This window comes from Astyanax mexicanus, chromosome 12 (genome assembly GCF_023375975.1).
Source record: "Astyanax mexicanus isolate ESR-SI-001 chromosome 12, AstMex3_surface, whole genome shotgun sequence".
In the NCBI taxonomy this organism is placed as follows: domain Eukaryota; kingdom Metazoa; phylum Chordata; class Actinopteri; order Characiformes; family Acestrorhamphidae; genus Astyanax; species Astyanax mexicanus.
In genome coordinates, this window is record NC_064419.1 from 6294191 (window position 1) to 6319104 (window position 24914).

The following is a 24914-nucleotide window of genomic DNA, read 5'->3' on the forward strand; positions in this document are numbered from 1 at the left end:
AGCATTTGGATATGTGATGACAGCTAATGTTAAGCACCGATAACTAAGGTCTGAGCCTTTTTCAACTTACTTACATTTGTTAAAGTTAGGCAATAGGATCTCATATACCCATACCACTGCCCTCACTTCTCTAGCCCAGATGCTGCCTCAGTGGTGGCCTTGATTGCTTTGTGTGCACACATTAGTGCTAGAAGACTTCACAAACTTCATGAAAGTTTCCAGCATCAATGGAGGTCAGTTGACCATGGACATACATAACATTATCTCCTGTTGGAGCTCATTGTTGACCTGCCACTATGTAAAGCTGGCTTAAAGCCATATCCATACAGATACCTAACATGGTTTGAGGCATTTCTTGCCAACATTGACCTCTCCCACCTACATCAAGCTAGGAGCTATCTCTAATCCCAGGGGCTCTCTCAGTACTGGACAAGATCATGGAGAAAACTTTCATGAAGTTTTCTGAAGTCTTCTGGCACTAATGTGTGCACACAAAGCAATCAAGGCCACCGTCTCCTTCAAGATAGAGATGAGGAGGTCACCTACCCTAAGGATGCACTCTTCATACTAGATGTCAATGCTCTTTTCCATATGATGACTAACCTTCAGCCAACATGTGGAGAGATTTGTATGCAGCTCTTAAACCATTTGATTCTCAAGCAGGACTTAATCTCCACAGATTGCTACCAGACAGACTCTGTTAAAGCCCAGGAGAGGGTCAGATGATTCTCCACTGAGAAAGTCATAATTGGTGGCCCATACACCCACAAATCTTGTGACTTTAAATGCTTTCTTAGTAATAAGGTAAATAAGAAGCAGCTATGTGATCTGCTTCTCAAGGTCTGGGGGAGCAATGAGGCAGCATCTGGGCTAGAGAAGTGAGGGCAGTGGTATGGGTATATGAGATCCAATTGCCTAACTTTAACAAATGTCCAAGTAAGTTGACTATAGTTATCGGTGCTTAACATTAGTCATCACATATCCAAATGCTATAAAAACATTTGAATGGAGTCTTCAATATACAGGTATGTGTAATTTTTTTTACATTTTGTTAAGGGTTCAGGGTTCAGAGATCCACGCCCTGCAGTCAAACCAGGAGACCCATGTTGTCCTGTACCTCCACCAAGCTGTAAAGTGGGGGTACAAGTCTAGTGTGATGAGGACCCTGAACACCAACACATTACTGAACCTCCTTTACCATGTCAGCAGTGTCAACCTTACCATGTTTCTTGACCACAGAACTGGCTTGCATAGTGAGCTAGTGAATGTCTCTGAGCTAGCTGGAGCTCTGGGATCTAAATACTGGAGCACTCTTCTGGGACACTATGCTGCACCAGTGTTCTTTTAAGAGCAAAGTCGAAGTAGCTCCCTTGAAGAAGCTGCAGCTTGGTACATTGTGGCAGGACAGCAATGAGCTCCAGCAGGAGATAATGTTATGTATGTCTATTAGCCAACTGACCTCCATTAATGCCGTGAGAACCAAGATGCTGCAAAAGATGGTGGGTGTTAACAGAGCCCTGGATGCACGTTTTAAAGTAGACAGAGTAAACTACAGGGTTTCCAGCTAAAAAAGGACAGATCAGCCAAAATCTGAAAGGCCAAACCCTTACGATCAGGGCACGGGTTGGGAGAAGACAATGGAAGAGGGGGTGTTGGAGCCGGTCTGGTCAGTTTGCCCCATCTTCCCTCCTTCTCTTGACATTTTTGCAAGAGCAGAAGAGACAGGATTGATTGTAGAGGGGACAGATGTTCAGGAGGAAGGGACAGAGGGACAGAGATTTTATGATCTCTTCAATGGTGATAATGAGGATTAAAATTATTAGTACCACACTATACTAATACTTTATTTTTAGTACATTGTTGGATTTTATCATCAATTAGTTCTGCAGCTTATTACATTTTTCATCCTAGTACCTGTCAGGATCTAAAAGTAGACTTTTCTTAATGTAAATATAATGTATAATGTAAAAAAACATACAGGCGACCATAACATTTTCTGCTATTTTTTTTTATCTTTTTGTCCCAGAATTGAATCAAAGTGTGTCAAAAACTTCAAAATAACCATTCTATGGAATTCACTGGCCCATAATTGTATGGAAAAGTGTGCTCATTTGACTGTATAGGGCTTTAGCTGAAGGAGCTATGCCAATTTCTACATATTTTTTTAGGTTCGGATTTTGTATAGGTGTAGTAAAGGGTTAAAAATAAGCCCCACGGGACATTTTTTGTCCTGTTACCTGTCAGAATCTTAAAGTAGACACTTCAAGGATTAAGAAAAATCTCAGAATGTTTTTATCCAGTGCACAGGATTTTAGTATAATGTAAAAACCTACATGCGACCTTAACATTTTCTGCTATTTTTTTTTATCTCTTTGTCCCAGAATTAAGTCAAAATGTGTCAAAATCTTAAAAATAACCATTTTATTGAATTCCTTGGCCCAGAATTGTATGGAAAAGTGTGCTCATTTGTCTGTATAGGTTGTAAACTCAAGGAGCTATGCCAATTTCTTGATTATTTTTCAGGTTCGGCATTGGGATAGATGTAGTAAAAAGTTAAAAATAAGCCCCACAGGACATTTTTTGTCCTGTTACCTGTCAGAATCTTAAAGAAGACACTTTAATGATTAAGAAAAATATCAGGATGTTTTTATTTAATGCGCATGATTTTAGTGTAATGTGAAAACATACAGGCAAATTAACATTTTCTGCTAATTTTTGATATTTTTGTCCTAGAATTAAGTCAAAATGTGTAAAAAACTTAAAAATAACCATTCCATTAAATTCCTTGGCCCAGAATTGTGTGGAAAAGTGTGCTCATTTGTCTGTATAGGTTGTTAACTTAAGGAGCTATGCCAATTAATTAATATTTTTTTCAGGTTCGAAATTGGGACAGGTGTAGTAAAGGGTTAAAAATAAGCCCCACAGGACATTTTTTGTCCTGTTACTTGTCATAATCTTAAAGTAGACACTTCAAAGTTTAAGAAAAACCCCAAGATGTTTATATTTAATGCACATGATTTTAGTGTAATGTGAAAACATACAGGCAAATTTACATTTTTTTGCATTTTTTTTATATTTTTGTCCCAAAATCAAGTCAAAATGTGTAAAAAACTTAAAAATAACCATTCGGTTAAATTCCTTGGCCCAGAATTGTATGGAAAAGTGTGCTCATTTGTCTGTATAGGTTGTTAACTCAAGGAGCTATGCCATTTTCTTCATATTTTTTTTCCCGTTCAGAATTAGCATAGATGCATTAAAGGGTTAAAAATAAATGTCATGGGACATTATTTCATCCTGTTACCTGTCAGAATCTTAAAATAGACACTTCAAAGATTAAGAAAAAACAGGTGGCGAAAAAAAATCCACTATGTGCTCGTGGACCCCTGTTTCCATCTAGACTATATATATATAGAGAGAGAGAGAGAGAGAGAGAGAGAGCATCCCCTTTGACTCAGTTTGAATGTTGGGAGTCCTCTGGGAATGTTCCAGTAACCCTGCTACACTCACACACACACACACACACACACACACACACATATGAACGTACGTATGAGCAAATACAGTAAGAATTTTCCACTCTCTCTCTGATGCAGAGCGTCGCTGTGGTCAGCGCAGTCGATACTACCTGCAGACATAAAGACGCCCCGACTGCTCCCCCTGACCCACACGGCTTTCCTCGAAAGAGTTAAAAATACAGCAATATTAATATTACTGCACTGTACTATTATTTATATTTTACTTATAATTATTATCAGAATTAAATGGAATAAAATGTATGTGAAGCAGAAGAAGCATTCAGAAGAAAGAAACAGACAGAAGAATAGGAAAGTGAATGAAAGAGAGAAAAGGAGATGGAGAGAATGTGAGTCTCCACCCATAACTTTTTGCAGCAGTAGGGCGACAGAGCTGAGTCTGTGACTTAAAAGCGACGGTTTGGAAAAGTAATAACTGTAATACCTAGAAAAGTGCATTCCTGAAGTCTAGTTGCACAGTATAACTCTTGTAGTATAACTGTTTTGTTAGGGTGGTTGCTGTAGTGCACAAAGTGGTAGCAATGATGCTGCTAAGTGGTGCTAAGCTGTGTTCCATAGTTATGTAGGCCCTCTGGCTAGTTCTGCTACTTCATTGGCCGATTTCTTTGCTTAATATAAGCATATTATTATAGACTGCCTAACCAAAAAAATGATCACGCACTCTAATATTTTATTGGCGCACCATTATCTTAGATTGCATCACACATTCTCACTGTATAATTGTTTCGATAAGCTTCTGCAGTGTCACAAGATTTACTGTATTTTAATCCAGTGTTGCTGGATTCATTCATTTTTCACCAAGATCTTGCAGCAGCATTAATGATGGTAGAGTCTGACCACTGCACAAAGCAGCTCTTCTCCATCCAGCACATCCCAAAGATTCTCAATGAGGTTAAGATCTGGACTCTGTGGTGAACTCTCTCTCAATCCATGTGTGAAAATAATAAATGATGATCTCATGCTCCCTGAACTCTTTCACAATTCCAGCACCATGAATCCTGATATTGTTATTTTGGAATATGGCCGTCAATATGCCATCAGGGAAGAAATATAAAATCTATTGATGGAATAACCTGGTTTATATTCAGGAAATATTCAGGTAGTCAGCTGACCTCATTCTTTCAGCACATACTGTTGCTGAACCTAAACCTGCAGAACATCTGCCGCATTTTTTTGGCCAGGCAGTGCAGATTGTAGTTTTTTTCCCAGTGTATTTTTGTTGTGAAAACTACAGACATTTTTTACAGTGCTTATGAACCAGGCCAAATCCTGTCTTTCATTAGAGACCGGTAATTCAGTGAAATAAAGCAGGGCTAAAAAGAAACACTGGAGGATTTTCTCACAAAATGTCTCACATGGCATTCATTCATTTTTACCAGAGGAAAGAACTAGACATTTTAAAATGAATGAAAAAACGATGAAGTGAGACCTTGAAGGCTTCGATTTCAAAGTTTTCAAAGTTCTGCACGAGAAACAGCAACGCAGGTGTCCACTGTTGCATCCCAACCGGCCAAGCTCTGGTGTTCTGTTTTTGTGGTTCCTTAATGGAACAGTTCACAAGGTTCTCTCTACAAATTGCAGTTCTGAACGTTTAGCGTTCGAGTTATTTTGATTGTTAATGATGTGGCTCAGAACAGTCGGCACATTTCCGAGCACTGAGGTCAGTGTTTCCTCGCCGGGTTCCTGCGGCCAAACTTTTCGGGAAGGCGGTCGGGAAAACCTCCGACTGCGACACATGCTGGAGACTGGCGGGTAACCCGGGGCAACGCTTTCTGTGTGTGTTACCGCAGCCGCCCATTCAGTCATGCTCCTGACCCCCCCCCCTCACCGTCCCACACGCTGCACGAGTGTGTGCTGAAAAAACTCTGCAGAACCCGGTTCCCTCTGTTAGCCATAATAAAGCCCGTCTCCCGGCAACCGCGGCCAATAGGAACACAGTCCCATTCCTGCAATAACAAAATGATTTGATTACTGCGGGACGGTCTGCAGCTTTCTTCTACAGAGTGTGTGTGTGTGTGCGCACGTGTGTTAGTGTATATATGTGTATATGTGTGTGTCCATTAGTGTAATAGCTCAGGCCCAGGTGGAAATCAGAGTTTTTAATGTTTTTTTTCTTTTGTCCTCCTCTTTTGCTTTTGTCCGACTCTCCCTTTTTCTCATCTTTCCCTGTTTTTCTCCGTTTCGTCCTCTGTTCTTTCACTTTTTACATTTTTACACATTTTTCTCTGCTCTTCCAAGCATCTTCTCTCTCTTTCATGTGTTTACTCCCTATCTTCTGTCTGTCGTTCCTCTCTCTCTCTCTCTCTCTCTCTCTATCTCTTTTTCTCCTTTTTCTCTGTGTGTGTGGAGTGGGTGTTTTAAGGACACTGCTGCTGGACTCCAGCTCTGCAGCTTTATCCTCTCGTAGCGTAGCGTTCAGGTTTCATCCCTGGCAGCGCGCCAGCACTGATCTCCAACTCATCCTCTCCACTGAGACCCATCCCTCAGCTGCCTGCATCAGTAACAAAACTAACTGGACTGAGTGCAGACAGAGCAACACATGAAACTTTGGATTTTGTTGTAGTCTGGAGGTTCAGGCGTGAAAGTGGGATCGAGAATTTTGAAAAAAGAAGAAGACAAAAGGAGAAAGAGAGAGAGAGAGAGAAAGTTTGTGTATGAGTGAGAGAGAGAGAGAGAGAGAGAGAGAGAGAGAGGTTTGTGTGGCTTTCCCCCTTCAGATCCGTGTAAAAGTGAGGTTTGAACAGATGGAAGTTGTACAGGGTGGGATTGGGGATGAAGGGTGAGGGGTGGGGAGGTGGAGAGGTGGGGGGGTATGAAAACATTACAGCGTTATGAAGCTGGATGGAGAGCCGAATGCTCAACTACAGCTCTCAAACTCCCACAGCCTTTCCCTGATCCATGTTTCTTTAGATGTGTGGACATCTAACATTACTCAATCCACAGTGGGAGCAGGACCTTATAGAAGGCATTACCACTCACAGTGGACAGTGTGGTGGAAGGTAATGGTTGTGAAAGGCTAGGACACTACCATGGGCATAGCTGACATTTTTAGGGATGATCGAGTAAAAGTAAGTTCTAGCATCCTTAAAAGTAAAAGTAAACTTTTTTTTTGGAGTGGCCTTTGATATATTTTAGAAATAAAATAAAAGTTGTCCCGCTATTAAGCAGGTTTTTATAACGTGCAATTCAAAGTTTGAATGCTAGGTGTCAGAAAATGGGCCAAAGACTCTAAAAGTGGCGAGAGTGTTCAATTGTAGCTCAGAAAACGGGCCAAAGAGTCTAAAATCAGTGAGAATAATCAGTTGTAGTGCAGAAAACGGGCTAAAGAGTCTAAAAGAAGCGAGAGTGTACAGTTGTAGTGCAGAAAACGGGCCAAAGAGTCTAAAAGCGGCGACAGTGCTCAGTTATAACGCAGAAAACGGGCTAAAGAGTCTAAAAGCGGCGAGAGTGTATAGTTGTAGTGCAGAAAACGGGCTAAAGAGCAAAACATCATCAGTGGCCCTTCACATCCTCACTATGGTCTGTTTTCCCTGTTGGCTTCTGGAAAAAGATACAGGAGTATGCGGTGCAGGACCACCCGGTTCTGTAACAGTTTTTCCCCCAAGCTATTAGACTGTTAAACTCCTAAAACCTTGGTCAATTTAAGAAAACTCTGACTGAGTATTAGTTATTTACTTTTTTACACTCTACATATTCCTAACTGCACAAGTCAGTTTATTTATAGATATTTATGATTCTATCATAGAGGTGTGTATATTTTTGAAGATGTACATTGTGTAACTATGTGATATATCTATACTTAATTTATGCTGCTAAATTTTCATATATTTTTGTATTTGTACTTACATGCTATATTTATTATTTTTCTCGGTATTTCTGCGAGTCAATGCAACGAAATTTCGTTCTGCGTACAGAGGTGTATTAAGAATGACAATAAATAAAGTCTAAGAAGCTAATTGTTGAGCCATTGTTTGGTGTGGTTCAAATAAATAAGACAAGATAATAAAGAATGCAGCTATGCTAGGAATATTGCTTTAAAAAAACAGTTTTATCTTTTTATCTGCTGAAAATATGTTTAAAATTAAAATACACTCATGTCTCTCGGATCAATACAAAGTGTCCTTTTCCCCTTTATTGGACATGGCAAGAGTCAAAAGTCATGGGACACCTCAGTTTGTATACAGTAAAGAAGATTTTCTAGGGAGCTTAAATTAGATGGGTTTTTGGAGGAACCAGTTATGAGAAATGCCAGTTCTCAGCAATTTCTCACCAGAACAGAGGGATAGGGATGAGTGGTAGGGCCAAGGGGTGAAATGGGATTGGGCCCAAATTCTCACTGCAGTGCTCCAAATCCAAGTAGATACCAAGTAGAAAGCTTTCACTGGAGAGTAGAGACAGAGTTACTCAAAAAATATCAGGATAAGCTCTTTTTAATTCTCTGGATTTCACAAGAAATTAGTGAATTTGCAGGTGTCCAAATACTTTGGTTCAGATAAATTTGTGTGTATTTGTGGTCTGCTGTAAATTCCTGCTGTGTTTGAGCAGCCCTGATTTCCCTGTGGCTTTAGGAGAAATTGAGCGGAGAGAAGTCTTAAATCGGGCCGGGCTGCTCAGTTCGGGCTCATCTGTCACTGTTCCGAATGCTGATTGGCTATGGAGTGTCTTTAGGCACGTTTTGGCTCTGGAAGTGGAAGTGTTAGGCCTTACTAGTGGTAGCATTGCTAAGCAGCACCCTTGTTGGGTTTAGCGACAGACAATGTGCTCATGGCAAGGCTTTTTTTGGTTGTATTGAGTTGTTTTGAGGCTTGATGGTGGGTGCAGATGGATGGGAAAGTCTATTTCTGAAGCTTTGTGGATTTTTTAATATTCTTCTATCCACAGTATAACAGGAATTTGTCATAGAAGGCCTTACCACCCACAGTGGACAGCACAGTGCGTGTTAATGATCATGACTGGCAGCATCTGGCTAGAATTGTCCATATAAAATGATACTCTGTTCGCTCTGGTCCTTTACTGTCCTGATTGCTAATGAAAATGGAGTGTTGTTAGTTATGCTTTGGCTCCAGAAGCATCTTATTAAACTAGCGTTAGCATTGCTTAGCAGCGCCTTGTGTTTGGTTTGGTGATGGACAGAGGGCAAGTTATTTTAGCGTTAAACACGGTTCTGTCGTAAAAACAGCGCAGGGTTCAGAGCATGCCGTCACTTTTCTGGCCTTTTCGTCTCTCCGTCCTCTTTCCAGACCGGATCCCTGTTTTCCATCAGTCTCTCTCTCTCTCTCTCTCTCTCTCTCCCTCGTTCTCTCTCTCTCACACATTATTCTCCCTCTCTTTAACCGTCTGTCTTGTTTACAGTATTGCTGGTTCACTTTCCACACTTTATCTCCCATGCTCTCACTTTTTCACTTTTTTTCATTTTTTATCTTTGCTCTCTCTCTCTCTCGCTCACTCTCTATTGTCGTTTTTCTTTTGTCCTTCTTTCCCTTTCTGTTATTCTGTTTAGCTCCCTCTTTTTGTGTAGTTTCTTCTTTCTCTGTGTCTCACTAATGCCTCTGGCTAACTCACTTTTATTTCTTTTTCTCATTTTACTTTCTCTTTTTCTCTTTCTTCTTTATTTTATCTTTCAGTCTTTCTTTGCTCTGTCTCTCCTCTTGCACTCACTTTCTTACTTTACTCTTTTTTCTCTTCATTTTCTTTCTCTCCCTGTGTATTTTCCTCACTATCTACTCTTTCTTCTTTTTTCGATCTATTTTTTACCTTTCCTCTCTCTTTATTTTGTTCCTTTTTCTTTCTATTCTTCCAATGGTTGTCTCTTACTTTTTCTCTCTTTCACAAATTCTTCTCTCATCTTTCATCTCTCATCTTTACATCTCTTTGTCTCTCCTCTCATACTCTCTGGCTTAATTTTCTTTCTCATTTTGTCTCTCACTCTGTCTTTTGCTTTTTTTTCCTTTATTTTGTCTCTCTTTTTTCTTTTTCACCCTTTCTCCTCTCTCTGTCTATCTCACTTGCACTATTGCTCTCCATTTCCCTCAGTGGTGTTTTCACCACCACTTACTGTCTTCTCTTTTTCTTTTTCTTTTTTTACCTTTCTCTTTTTACATCTTTCTCTTTATTCATGCCACCTCTCATTTTCACCTGTTTTTCTTTATTTCCTTAAACCTCTCTTTCTCTCTCTCTCTCTTTCTCTCTCTCTCTCTCTCTCTCTCTCTCTCTCTGTAGTGAACTGAGTGCAGTTTTAGGAGAGCAGTTTGTACAGTAACTGTAGCTGGGCAGTCCGGGCCGCTGTTCCGGTGGTGATTTACAGATGGTGTTTCTGTAGAGTTAGCGTGTTCGGGTCGGGACCGGGCTCTCTCCAAACACCCAATTACCCCTGAGCTGATTACTCTGAACCGTTCCAGCCTGTTCTCCAGCGCCTCCAGAACCCTGAAAGAACTGGAAATAAAAACACATTATGTCCTGCTGTTCCTCTTACATAAAAATAAAGTCTCTCATTCTCTTTCCCTCTCTCTCCCCAAACCCATACCTCTCTTTAAAGAGAAAGTCAGATAAAAATAATAAAGTCTAAAGTTTTCCACCTTCCCTGAATGTATTTGGCCAGCTGGGGCATGCTCTGTGTCTGAAGGTTGCGCTGTTATTTTTGCTCTTGTGCTGCCTAAATCTAATTGGTTTGAACTATACTATATACATATATGGAATAAAATAGGAGATCACTTAAAAAGGATGAGTTTCTTTGATTTTACCAAATTGAAAACCTCTGGATTATAATCAAGAGGAAGATATATGATCACAAACCATCCAACCAATTTGAACTGCTTGAATTGTTGCACCAGGAGTAAAGCAGCATAAAGTTATCCAAAAGCAGTGTGTAAGACTGGTGGAGGAGAACATGATGCCAAGATGCATGAAAACTGTGATTTAAAAAAAACAGGGTTATTCCACCAAATATTGATTTCTGAACTCTTACAACTTTATGAATATAAACTTGTTTTCTTTGCATTATATGAGGTCTGAAAGCTCTGCATCTTTTTTTTTTATTTCAGCCGTTTCTAATTTTCTGCTAATACATTCTCTAAATGATATTTTTATTTACAATTTCGAAGAAAATGTCCGTACTTTAAAGAACAAAACAACAATGTTCATTTTACTCAAACATATACCTATAAATAGCAAAATCAGAGAAACTCATTCAGAAACTAAAGTTGTCTCTTAATTTTTTCCAGAGCTGTATATATATAGATGTAGTAAAAAATTATGGAAAATTTAAATTTTTTCAAAGTTTTATCACAAACAAAAATTACAGTCCCATTTTTTAAAATACTATAAGTTTGGGACACAATGTGAGTTCCTCCTAGTGAAAGATCGCATGATTTGAGTTCCTCATGTTGTGTGGTTCATGTGTGTAGTGTGTTAACCACATACACTAAAATATCCTCAATTACAATTGTGTAATGCAATTGTACATCCGTCTGACTACTCTAAATTTAGTAGTGTCACATACGCACAACATGACACAACAATCACTTGGCAAGTTCTCAGTCAACCAAGTGAACGCCTTTGATTTGGTTGAATTACAGAAAGACAGCAAGAAAAACTGTGTAGTGATATTTAGCTCACACAGATATTTATGGAGAGATTTGTATTGTGTTTTTTGTTTTATTTTTATATTGTGAGTCGAATGCAGAGTAGGTAATAAAACATCCAGACCCTGTTCATGTTAAACAGGCTGTAGACTACAGAGAAAAACAGGAGTAAAAGTGAAAACGAGGGTCAAATGTGTTTCTTTTGAAGGTCCTATGAGCTGTTACTCACTACCACTGTGTTTATTAGTAGAGGTGGTATCTTTATAGCTACACATCAGCACACACACACACACACACACATAAACACACGTGTTTGGCTGTTCTGAGGTGTGGAGTGGACTGAGGGCAGGGAGGTGAAAGGCAGTACACTGACTTGTGCTGAGCACTTCTCTGTGTTTTGTTTGGCGTAGTACTGTGTTTTGCTATTAAACTGTGTTTTACTGTGCTGTGTTACACTATATTATCAATTTTTTTTTTGCATTGTAAGGTGCACTTAAATTTCCAAAAATGTATGTATGAATTCTACCAGTCAGGTATTAAGGAGCTGAAGTACAGTGTTATACAGGAGTTTCAGTTTAGCTTCTTCAACACCGAGGCTGAAGCAGCATTAGCCGCTTACTGCGCTAAGCACTAGCTCTATCGCTGTTTAGAGGTGAGTATTTTAATCTGTAGTCTGCTTGTTTACTGTGTTAAAACAAGCTATATGCGAAGAAGCGCTAGCTGGCTCACTGTAATGCTAGCTGTGCTAGCGCTGCTGCTAACTGCGGCTAGCGCTGCTGCTAACTGCACTGTTGAAAACATTGGAAATCTAAGCTTACAATAACGGCTTTACTCACCCAAATAAACAGTGGGTTTTCAGATGGTGCGCCTTAAAGTCCGAAAAATACAGTATGTTCACTCTTTAAAAAATTATGTGCTAGTTTTACCTTAAAAAAATAAAATAAAATAAAAATCTCAAAGCTTTTTCGTCATTTTTGCTAAACATCTTTCTGACATTACTTAATAATTTGTATTACATAATTAGTATTTTTATGTATAACCCGCATAACATTTTGGTCATTTTTACAGAAAAATCTTAAAATAAGTTTCCCTACTTGGATTTTCTTAGAGTTTCTTCAGTATGTAAAATTAAGCTGTTCATATTTTAGGATGAATGATTAATTTATGTTTCTACTAAAACTGACTACTGCTGACATAAAACAAGGTCTTTTATTAGGTTGTAGTTATAAGATAAATTAAAACCAACTCCTTTTTTGTTTTTTTTAAAAAGTATGCAAATACATAGCAGCATTAGTGATGAACTAGTTGGTGTCCGGCTAGCGACATTAGCGATGAGTCAGCTAGCATCTGGCTAGCAGCATTAGCGATTAGCCAGCTAGCACCCACCTAACAGCATTAGCAACACGCTACCTAGCGTCCGGCTAGAGGCATTAGCAACACCACGACCAGGCATTAGCAACACCACCACGAGCGTTGGTGCTAGCAGCCAGGTATAACAATTAGCTTTCGTGCTCTAGCAAGCTAATGGCCAGCTGTAGAATTTATCAGAGAGTTAGCCAGCATGCTAGCTTGGAAAAATTAGCCATTTGACCTTGTGAAATCCGTTTTAGCTAGATAGGTTAGTTGCCTAATAAAGTCAGCAGATGTATTGTTTATTTCCTGTGTATTTCCAGTTTAAGGGGGAATTGTATTGGTGGTTTAATGCTTGCCTACTTCCAAGAAACATATGTAATCTGTAAAAAGTCACATAATTTAACATAATTGTGTATAAAAACCAACTGAAACTACACAGATTCCTCACCCACTTTAAATAAACCGTAATTATGCTCGTACTGCTTTTAAGTGTGCACTTTCACACACGTGTGCTGTGAGCAGCTAAATAATACATTCATTAAAACATTTGATTATGTAGTTTATATATTGTTTATAGCTGCCATATCAGTCAGTAAAACACTGATGTAAAAAAAAATATATATATATATATATATATATATATATATACTGTTTATTAAAACTTAAAATACTTTAATATCGGTATTGGCTACGGCCCCTACAGCAAATCTCCCTCCTTACTGTACACAATAAAACATTGTGTGGAATTTTTTCATTGTGTGGAGGTTATGAGCAGCACTCTTGTTATGACTGTGCCATATATATAAATACACATACACATACACACACCCATCCACAAACACACACGCAAACATATACAGTGAGTTGCATGTGCTGTTCATGCATGCAGCAGGCTGTGCGGCGTGCAATGCTGCACCGCGCCGAAACGCCGCTGATGTGTTTTGGTTGCTGGTAGTCGTGCAGGTTTTTTCCAGGGTTCTTTTTTTTTTCGGCGCCATTTTGCACTGCACGCCGGCGCTGGCGGAGGGTTTGTAGCAGAGCGAGAGCATGGAAGTGATTAGCGAGAGCGAGCGGCAGGCTGCGGAGCCATCGCGCTCTCGACAGTTTGGGCCGTGTGGTCGGCAGCGGCCTGCGAGGCACACAGATGTGTATTGTTGTCGAAAGTTACCACTAAGAGGGAAAATAGTCAACAAAACGTAATTGGATAAATGATGGCGGGCCGTGCTCGGGCCGGGCCCATGAAGTTCTGTGGCTTTGTGATGCTTTGCTGAGAAGCCTCCTGTACACGCGCCTGTTCAACAGCCTCCGCAACGCAGCTCTGCAGCGTCAGCCATAAATCTGCTGCCTCCACTGCTCAACACAATATATTTTATATTTAATATTCAATAAAAATCATATTATTATTGTCTCTTTATGCTGTAAAGGCCGGTAGGTGAGCCTACGACCTAGTGCTTTAGTTTTAGAACTGAGGAACCTGCAGAAACCACATAGTGGTTTCATACACAGTAGCCTACCTTGTTCAGGGTTAACTCAGCACTGTGGGTGTTAACTTAAAACACTGCTTTTTAATCACTGTTAGATTTACTGTGAATAGTGCTTAGTATACTGAGTAATATTTCAGAGTAGATACTGAATAATAATCTATAATAGATATATTGATAATTGCTGATACTGCATACAAATAATTTATGCCAGATACTGAATAATTTGCGTAAACTGAGAACATACTTAATATTATTTAAGCAGTATTACACTTGAGGTTCGTGCTGTAATGTGTAGTATTGGCACTGTTGTGCTACGTTCATAGGCACGAGGCCGCAGGCTCGTTCTATTATCTGTTATCACTGTTAATTAAAAGATTTTGAGTTTAAAGGATGAGAAAATACTTTAAATATCTGTATAGTTATAAACACTCCGCCAGTTAAATAGTTCCATAGCTGCTCTGTTTGTAGCTGTGCTGTTTGGCTTGTAAGCGCTGCATCGTTGCTAGAGTAATTAATACATGGAGAGCTTCGGTCACAGTGCATTACCGGCTGTTAACAGCACTCATGGAACACCTCTCAGCCAATCACATTACAGGGTCAGAACTAACTGTGGTGTAATTTAGTTGAATAGATACTGAATATAAATTTATACTTGAAAACCATATATAATTCATAGTGAATACTGAATAACTCATTATAGTTAAGAAGCATTGCATTGTAGACACTGAAAAATACATATTTGATACAAAAAATATATATTTTTAGTTAATACCAAATAATACATGAATCCATGGTCCTGAATAATAATTCCTAGTAGATACTAAATACATAATTAATAGTAGGTACTTAAGTTGAAGTAATTATGTTTATAAATATAAATTAAAACCTCCCTTTGGCTCTTGGCACTAGCGTTTTGCATACTGAGCATGTCATTGACACTCACTGTCATTGTGTTGTCATTTTCCCCTGAAAAATACATTCTGGATACTGAAAAAAAAAATCTTAGTAGATACTAAATAATACATATTGCATGTTACGTTATAAAAAAAAAAAAAATAGTTGCTTTATTGGAGACCTGTCAAGTATACAGTATATATATATATTAAAAAACATATATCTATTCTTATAAAAAAATATATACATATATATTACATGATTAAAGAAGATTAAAAAGCTATATGTTTACATTCAGGATATTAAATGTGATCTGTAAGAGCTGGTATTATATGCTGCGCCCAGATAATTGTGTGTGATTATGATGCCTATATGATTATGTGTAATTGTAACCATAATGACTGTATATATCACCGGCTGCTTCTGATAAATGGCTGGACGTGTGTAGTGTGTGGAATGTCCAGTGTGGTCAGAGGGGTAATTCTCTCTGTATGTTGATCGGTGGAGCAGTAGGCCGTTGGACAGCTGCCAGCCGTTAATCTGTCACTGGGGTTCGGTGAGGATGTTGTGTTGCCCTTTGTAGAACAGTGTATCTGCTTTCTGCAGAACAGCACGCTTGCATTTGGACTAGACAATCTCTGGGTTAGCAATTAGCAATGGGTTCAACATCAAAGTAACTAACATTTGAAAAAATTAAGAGACCACTTCAGTTTCTAAAAAAAAAAATTTATACAGTTTTAAGAGTTCAGAAATTAATATTTGATCAAATAACCCTGGTTTTAAATAACAGTTTTCATGCATCTTGGCATCATGTTCTCCTCCACCAGTCTTACACACTGCTTTTGGACAACTTTATGCTGCTTTACTCCTGGTGCCAAAATTCAAGCAGTTCAGTTTGGTTTGATGGCTTGTGATCATCCATCTTCCTCTTGATTATATTCCAGAGGTTTTCAATTTGGTAAAATCAAAGAAACTCAATGTTGAAGTGTTCATACAGTATTAGATAAAAGCAGGCATTTTTATTGAATTGTAAGAAGCTGTAAACTGTACAAAAAATTTTGGTTGACAGCTGGAACCCCTGATACCATTATTATTTAACTGTAATTTTAGAGGAAATTTAGATGGTTTATAATTTATGACTCATAGACAAATAAGTGTCTATTAAATGCAACTTAACTCTTAGATAAATGTAAATGACTCTCTACAGAATTTAACCCTACACCTAACCCCAACCTTTAACCATAAATCTTATTCTAAACCTAACCCTAAAATGTTAAGGTTAAATTGGGTGTAGAGTTATATTCAATAGAGGATCATTTACTCCTATCTTAGAGTTCAGTTGCATTTAATTGACATTCATCTGAATGTTATACGAATGCTAGTTGAACATCCATGAGGCATCAACTTTTAGTGAAAGTCCTTTTTTGTAAACATGGTTTTTGTGCCAGTAAAGATTATAAAGATTATGAACATTATCATCAACTAAATATGGCTCAAAAACTTGATAATCCAAAATTGTCTGGCTTTTTAAATAAAAAAATGTGCAATTTAAATATATATTGTTTATCAGTACAGTGATACAGAATACTGAATGTACCTTTTTTCGGGTTAAATGGTACAAATTTGTACTTATTGCTGTCAGGAAAGACATTGTACTTTAGATGGAACACATCTGACCCTGTAAAGACCAATATTGTACCTTTGAGGGTACAATTATGAAGAGTGTACCTTTGAGTACAAAAAAGTACTCATATCTTACCTCTGTTCTTTAGAGTGTAGTTTCCTAGTGTTTGTCCTGCAGTAAAGAGTCTTAAACTGGAAATCAAAGTGTTCATGCACATGCAGTTTCTGTCCAAAACTCATCCATCTCTTCCTCCTCCTTCTCTCCATCCCTTTAGGATGAGTTCCATCCGTTCATCGAGGCGCTGCTCCCGCACGTCCGCGCCTTCGCCTACACCTGGTTCAACCTGCAGGCGCGCAAACGCAAGTACTTCAAAAAGCATGAGAAGCGCATGACCAAGGACGAGGAGCGCGCCGTCAAAGACGAGCTGCTGGGCGAGAAGCCCGAGGTCAAGCAGAAGTGGGCGTCCCGCCTCCTGGCCAAACTGCGTAAGGACATCCGGCCCGAGTGCCGCGAGGACTTCGTGCTCTCCATCACGGGCAAGAAGCCACCGTGCTGCGTCCTCTCCAACCCCGACCAGAAGGGCAAGATGCGGCGGATCGACTGCCTCCGGCAAGCCGACAAGGTGTGGAGGCTGGACCTGGTGATGGTCATCCTCTTCAAAGGGATTCCCCTGGAGAGCACGGACGGCGAGCGGCTGGTGAAAGGAGGCCAGTGCTCCAACCACATCCTGTGTGTGCAACCGCACCACATCAGCGTCTCCGTCAAAGAGCTGGACCTCTACCTGGCCTACTTCGTGCAGGAGAGAGGTGAGTAAGCAGGCCTTGGGCGAGTGAATGAGTGTGTATGGGTGTGTGTTTGATTCTCAATGATTTGGTTGCCATAACATGACAAGTTTTATAGCTTGAAGGCGTTTTTTTCTGTCTTTTCAAAAAGACAAAGACAAAAGTTTCACAGCTATACAGTTTTTAACACTGCATGGCCTACTTGGATAACATATTTGACTTTTTAAAAAGATAAACAGGGGTTGGACAATGAAACTGAAACACCTGTCATTTTATTGTGGGAGGTTTCATGGCTAAATTGGAGCAGCCTGGTGGCCAATCTTCATTAATTGCACATTGCACCAGTAAGAGCGTGAAGAGTGTGAAGGTTCAATTAGCAGGGTAAGAGCACAGTTTTGCTCCAAATATTGCAATGCACACAACATTACGGGTGACGTACCAGAGTTCAAAAGAGGACAAATCGTTGGTGCACGTCTTGCTGGAGCATCTGTGACCAAGACAGCAAGTCTTTGTGATGCATCAAGAGCCACGGTATCCAGGGTAATGTCAGCATACCACCAAGAAGGACCAACCACATTCAACAGGATTAACTGTGGACGCTGTAAGAGGAAGCTGTCTGAAAGGGATGTTGGGGTGCTAATCCGGTTTGTATCCAAAAAACTTAAAACCAAGGCTGATCAAATCACGGCAGAATTCAATGTGCACCTCAACTCTCCTGTTTCCACCAGAACTGTCCGTCAAGACAATAAATTATTGTGGTCTAAAACCAGTTGTTTCAGTTTCATTGTTCAACCCCTGTACAGTATATGTTCAGTCCTATAATATGTTCAGGATTTTTGCAGCTGATTTCAGTTCATTTGCACCATCACAGCCACACTACCCTGTTTACTGGAAACCTTATTCTTAGATTCTTAGACCATTTTTTTAGAGTTTTTTTAGGATGTAGTTTCCTATTTTGTTCTTATTACATGGAGGAGGGATGTGTCTCCTTGAGTCTCTGAGATATTCTTGGACTGTTTGCCTACTGATATCAGCCTGTAGTATGTTCTACTGTACTCCAGATAGTAAGCAGCTTTACTTTTATTAATACTAAATTACTTTGATCAGTCATTTTTCTGATATCTGTGACTTTGTATACTGTGTATTATGATTACTAAGGACGCACTAAATATTCCATAGCTGAAATTAGCCGTCTGACACTTCTGGACACTTTTGGACTTTAGAATAATTTTGGACTTTAAAAAGTTGTCATTTATGCTGAACAGTATTTAGCTATTTTTGGTATTTTTGATATGTCTGTTTGATTGTTGAAAATGTTTTAAACTGCTTTTTTTCCTAGTATTTTGTCTTTGAAAAGCAATGCAAAAGTACATTTAGCCAGCCTATTTTCTGCAATGTTAAAAAAAAAAAAAAGTTAAATTACTAAAAACAATGCTAATGAAAATCGGTATTCAGCAAAATGTTTGTTTGGTTTCAGATTCAGTCAAAAAGTTGAAAAAGTTCAGTGCGTCCTAACTATTTAAAATCGATATATTCAGGTCTACAGGAGTTTTAGAATCTTTATCCTGCTACTACATTCCTTTAAAGCTGATTTGCGACAACAGAAGTGAAAAAAAGCTATTAAAAAATGCTTTATTAATAAACTTGGTTTTATTTGATTTGATTTTAAAGCACAGCAAAAGTGAATTATTCTGTGCTCACATAGGCCTAAAAATCTGAATTCCTCCTCTTTATCACTGTCACTTGTAGCACAATGTAACTATTGTTTATGTGCGGTGGCTCTTTTAACAGTAGTCACCTTGCACAATAAAAAAAGGAGCCGTGGTTCTGAGAAGAGTCCCGTTGCTGGGGTGTAAATACAGTACTAAGAACTGTCGCTCCAAAGCTGCGAAGAATCCCAGGTGCGCCGCAGAGCGGTTGGTGGACGGACATGTGTTTGCCGCTTTTGTGTAAATCACAGAGGATGCTACGGTTCGCCCTTCTGAGAAATAAAAGCCGCTGAGTCATCTCCTGCCTTACTCACTCCTGGTGTTCAGCAGCACTCCTCGCCCGTGACCTTTTTAACACCAGCTGCAGAGTAAAAGTGAGCAGGAGAGCGGGAGAAAAGCGCCTTTTACAGCACGTTCAGAGAGAGAGAGAAACGGCGAGACAGACGAGAAAGAAAGACGAGAAAGAGGGAGACAAGCAGAGCCAAGTCCTGCTGCCGTAAATCATTTTAAATGAGCGCGGGTTGCTCTGGCAGGCCGAGAGATGTGTTAAAATTTACAATGCTGTATAAAAGGGTGTAGGCTGGCAGTTAGCGGCGGTGCTGAGAAGCAGCTGACGAACAGGCGCCCCGGTGCAGCCTGGGAAAGAGCCTCACAGACAGAGATACAGTCTGAGACAATCTGATGATCCACTGTTAAGAGTCTGAGATAAACTGAGATAGAATGTGGGATATTCTTAAATCTTAGACAAAGCTTACTTTATCACAGCCTAAAATATGATCTGAGACAATGTCTGAGATACAGAGTTTGAGACAAGGTTAAGTTAGTATACGACTGTCTTATTCTGAAATAAAATCTGGGACAAAGTCTTAAAACTAAAGATAGTCGGAGAGAGACTAAAATATTCTTGGAAACCATCTGAAACAAGGCCTGAGACAGAGTCTGAGATACTCAGTGACAGTCCGAGAGAATCCAAGACAAAGCCAACAAAATAATCTGGGACTAAGCCTAAAATAGAGTCTGAGATACAGAATTTGAGACAAGGTTTAGTTAGACTATGATTGCATTATTCTGAGATAAAATCTGAGACAAATTCTTAAGACTAAAGAGAGTCTGAGAGAAATATTCTGGGACATCATCTGAAACAATGCCTGAGATTCTGAAAGTCTGACATAGTCAGTGATAGTCTGAGAGAATCAACGAAATAGTCTGGGACAAAGCTTGAGACAAAGTCTGAGAAGGTCTGAGAGAATCCAAGACAAAGCCAAAGATAGAATCTGAGACAAAGCCTGAGACAGAGTCTAAGATATTCTGTTACAGCCTGAGAGTATTTAAGATAAAGCCAACATAATAAACTGGGACAAAGCCTGAGACAGAGTCTGAGATACTCTGTGATAGTCGGAGAGAATTTAAGACAAAGCTTAAGACGGAATCTGAGACAAAACCTGAGACATAGAGTAAGATAACATCTGAGGCATCTAAGACAAAGTTAATCTGTTTCTTACAGTCTTAGACTGAGACAAAGTTTAATATGACAAAGTTTAAGAAATTAAGTGAGTCTGAGACAATCTGAGACCGTCCGACAGAACTTGAGACAGAAACAGTCTGAGACGATGCATTTATTTCATAGACACTAAGTAATTTACAAAACAAAGAGATCAGAATCAGTATCACTGCAAATGAAAACAAAATGACTTTAATTAGAATATGTCTGTTTATTTAAAAAAAAGTCCAGGTCACATGGTCTGCAATAACATCCTTCAGATTGTAAACAGGGGAGATTCTAAAAGATAAATATGATATGTTTTGGAACTGTGTAAAAATAAACAAACTTTTGATTGAATTATAGTAATGTAAATAAACTCAACATCTGTACTGGTGAATAAATACAAGGATGTGGTTTGAGTTCCAGGAAGATAAATAACAAATAAATAAATAAATAATTGGGCTGTAATTAGCGGTTTGATTTGCAGGGAGTGACTCACAGTGTTGTTTGATGTTCGGAAGTTGATGCGCTGCTGCGTTCCTGTGCTGATTTTCTCAGCCGGTTCCATCTAGTATCATTCTTTGTGGGTGAAAAGACTTTTAGCACACTGGCCTTTGCAAGAAGTTATTGGAGTTTAGTGGGTTGATGCTTTGTGTGTGTGTGTGTGTGTGTGTGTGTGGTGTTTGCAGGAGTGTGTGTTGAGATTTGTATCCTTTATCTTCTTCTATGTAATTTTTCTCTTTACAGTTTCTGAGAAAGGGCCTTACAGAGAGGTACAGGCCCTGAGATACATTCTGAGACAATCTGAGACAATCTGATGATCCACTGTCCATCTGCATATTTTCTAACTATTTCACAACTTTTCTCGTACCTAAAAAAGTTTCAGCACTTGCAACACAAACACCCAATGGGATAATGCATATATTTAGCTAGAAATAAATCTTACCATTTGTTAAAACTGAAGACAGTGTTTTGAACCATTGATTCACTCAATGAGTCGACTTAACCCAAACCATTTTTTTAAAACAGGTAAACCTAGTTTTTAACCATTTCTTTGTCATCTGTAGTTTGATTTTTAATAGGGGGGGAAAATGTATTATAATCGAAAATCAGATTGTTTTCTATTATTATAGGCCATAATCGCCCAGAACTAAGAAGTAGTATACAGACTGCCACTGTCACAGCACACACACACACACACACACACACACACACAGGACTGAGTCCCGGTTCATCCGAGGTGATGGTTTTGCCGTATCGTCCAGCTGGACATGCAGCCGTGGAGAAGTGTCCAAACAACACTGACTGAAACGTGATTCCATCAGCTCAATCATTCAGCTGATTATACAAACACACTCCTGCCAGAGGAGAGAGTATCGAGACAGACGCAGGACAGCCAGCGTGCAGCGTCTACAGGTCAAACAGTCAGGAGAGAGGGAGGGAGAGGGAGAGGAAGAGGCACAGGGAGAGAGAGAGAGAGGCAGAGGGAGAGAGAGAGAGACAGAGAGAGGGAAAGAGACAGAGGAACAGAGGAAATAGGGCTGCACGATATATCGTCATTGTGATGTGCGCATGCACATTAGATAGATAGATAGATAGATAGATAGGTGGGTAGGTAGAGATAGATAGATAGATAGATAGATAGATAGATAGATAGATAGATAGATAGATAGATAGATACTTTATTGATCCCGAAGGAAATTAGATATTAATTAGATATTAGAAATTAGATAGATAGATAGATAGATAGATAGATAGATAGATAGATACTTTATTGATCCCGAAGGACATTAGATATTAATTAGATATTAGAAATTAGATAGATAGATAGATAGATAGATACTTTATTGATCCCGAAGGACATTAGATATTAATTAGATATTAGAAATTAGATTGAAAAACGCTCTTATTTACTATTTAAAAAGCCACTTAAATGCCTGATTTAAGGGCAGATTACTGTTGTTTTGCTGGTTTTCTCGGGTTTTGAGTGCTCGGCACCGACTCTATAGTGCTGACTCAGCTCCAGGTTGGTCACCTGAGTCGGCTCTGACTCAAGACAGTGCGTAGGTGGGGTTGGGGGCGGGGCTGGTGACGTTACGGGTCCTGCATTGTTTAATATCGCGATATATATTTATATAGTAGAAAAAACGTTGCAATGTAAAATTTTTCCAATATCGTGCAGCTCTAAGAGGGATGCACTTTGTTTTACTGTACGCTGCTCTTGCCCACCCTCTGACCTTCACCCGCTGTCGTCTGGGTCAGAGAGGCTCGAGCGTCACCTGACCAGCCTAATGGCCTCCAAACTGCTGGCTGTAAACTCCGAGATAAGGAACTGCAGCTTCACACACACACACACACACACACACACTTATACACAAACCAGCACAGAGAGTGCCAGGGGAGAGGGAGTGGAGAGAGAGAGAGAGAGAGGCATCCAGTCAGCAATTGCTCTTAAAGGTGCAGCACCTTTTTTTTTACTGGTGTGATCCTTTCCTTCTTTCTTTCTTTCATTCTTTCTTTCTTTTCTGTGTGTTATCTTCTTTCTTCTCTTCTTTACAGTTTTTCATAGAAAAAAATGTAACGTTCTTAAAACTTTTAATCCACTTAACGTTTTTAAACGTTCTGGTAATGATGCTGCATCATCACCAGCATCCATTAGCGTTTTCATTTTTTGCTTTGGGGATGTTAGTGTTAACATTTTCATAATGTAAGGATTCGTCTACCCTGGAAACATTGCGTGAGAAACGTTCATGCAACATTAATTCAGAAACTCTACAGGCTAACCTTCCTGCATCCTGCTTTTAAAACATTGCAAAACATTAAAACATTCTTATAATGTTCTCTGTTACGTGTTTTTTCTTTGTCTGTCATTTGTTTGCTTCTTTTTTTTTGTCATTTCTCTTCTGTATTTTTTATTTCCTGTCTTGCTTTCTTTTTTAAATCTTTTCTAATTTTCTTCTTTGTTCTGTTTCTTTTTTTTTACAATTTTATTTACTTTTTTTTATTCTTTGTTTCTTTCTAGCTATCTATAGCTTTCTCTCTCTCAAATGTTCACTCTCTCTTTCTCTCTCTCTTATTCTCTCTTTCTCTCTCTCTCTCTCTCTTTTTTCCGGGTTGTACTGGGTCAGCAGTAACAGAAGCTCGACTGCTGTGGTTCAGTTCACTGTTTTGCCTCCTTCTCTCTCTTTCTCTCTCTCTCTCTCTCTCTCTCTCTCTCTCTCTCTCTTTCGTTCTCTCTCTTTCTCTCAGTTCAGTTTAGTGTGGATTTATTTAGCCATGAAAGCTAAAAGGTGCATTTTTGCCAGAAAGCTAAAATAAAGAAATATACCAGTAGAAATATATATCAGTATAAAATGCTGTTCATATATTATTATAGTTCATACGATGCCTTTATGATTGAGCCTCAGGTTGTAACATGATGCCACAAATCCTATTAGCTAATATGTAGGGCATCTCTCTCTCTCTCTCTCTCTCTCTTGTTCTCTCTCTGTCTGTCTGTCTCTCTCTCTCTCTCTCTCTGTTTTGGTGTGTTTCTTAATGAAGCTTGGAGGCCGGGCGACCCAGCATTACCCGCAGCTCTCTCTCTCTCTCTCTCTCTCTCTCTTTCTCCCTCATTCTGAGATTCAATGGGGCATTTGTTCCAAAAACGCACCCCTCCCTCCATCCTCCCCCCCAAGAATATCTCTTGCTGCTCTAAAACAATGAGCAGATCAGACACATTACACAATAATGATGTACAGTGAGATATAAAGAGACTACAGTACTCTAGAGTCATGGTCACGCAAAAACCTAAAAACCTCAGAACTCCAAAAACGCAACTTTACAGGAGAAAAAAAAAAAAAAACTTTTTTAAAATTCAATGGAAGATTCACAAAATAAGCAAAAAAAAAAAAACAGCACAAATGGAGATAAAAGATACAATATTTTAACTTCACGTTTGTTCTATACAGTAAATGCTGCTAAACTTTGTAAAACAAATCTTGTAAAGTAAAACTTTCTACACTTTAAATAACTTTTACACTCTTTAGAGTTGTTTGTCTTGTTTCATCCGTTAAGAAATGAGTTATGAGGTCCTCTTATGACAGCGACAGTGTGCTGCAGTCACGTGACCTGGCTCAGCTCCTGCCGTCTCCTCCCCATTTCTCTCTTCTCGTTCCAGTTTCATAAGAAGGGAATAAATACGGCATAAAAGACGTGTCAAAACAAATCGTATGGTGGTTTGACTAAGGAGTGATATCAAGCAGGAGCGGAATCATGCAAAGCCCGTCCTGCGGGACCTGACCTTCCTCTGGAACCCGCCCCCTCCCGCTGCGCTTCACTGTACGGCACGCCAAGTGGCACAAAAAACACTCTGTCTACTGCAGGCTTTGGCTTCCATACAGTTCAGTTCAGTTCAGTTCAGTTCTGAGTTGAGTTCATGACTTTATTGCTCTGTGTGTTTTAGGGATGTATGTTGATAATGAATTCACTGT

The 24914-nt window shown here is 39.2% G+C and overlaps 1 protein-coding gene across 2 annotated transcripts in view; it reads left to right on the forward strand.

Annotated features, from left to right (window-relative positions):
• The window catches only part of nfic (nuclear factor I/C), a 200365-nt gene that overhangs the window by 50051 nt on the left and 125400 nt on the right, over nucleotides 1–24914 (forward strand). For both annotated transcript variants that reach the window (XM_022670218.2, XM_022670219.2), the window contains exon 2: nucleotides 16743–17274. In XM_022670218.2, the coding sequence (XP_022525939.2) occupies nucleotides 16743–17274 (532 nt within the window). The remainder of the gene's footprint in view (nucleotides 1–16742; nucleotides 17275–24914) is intronic.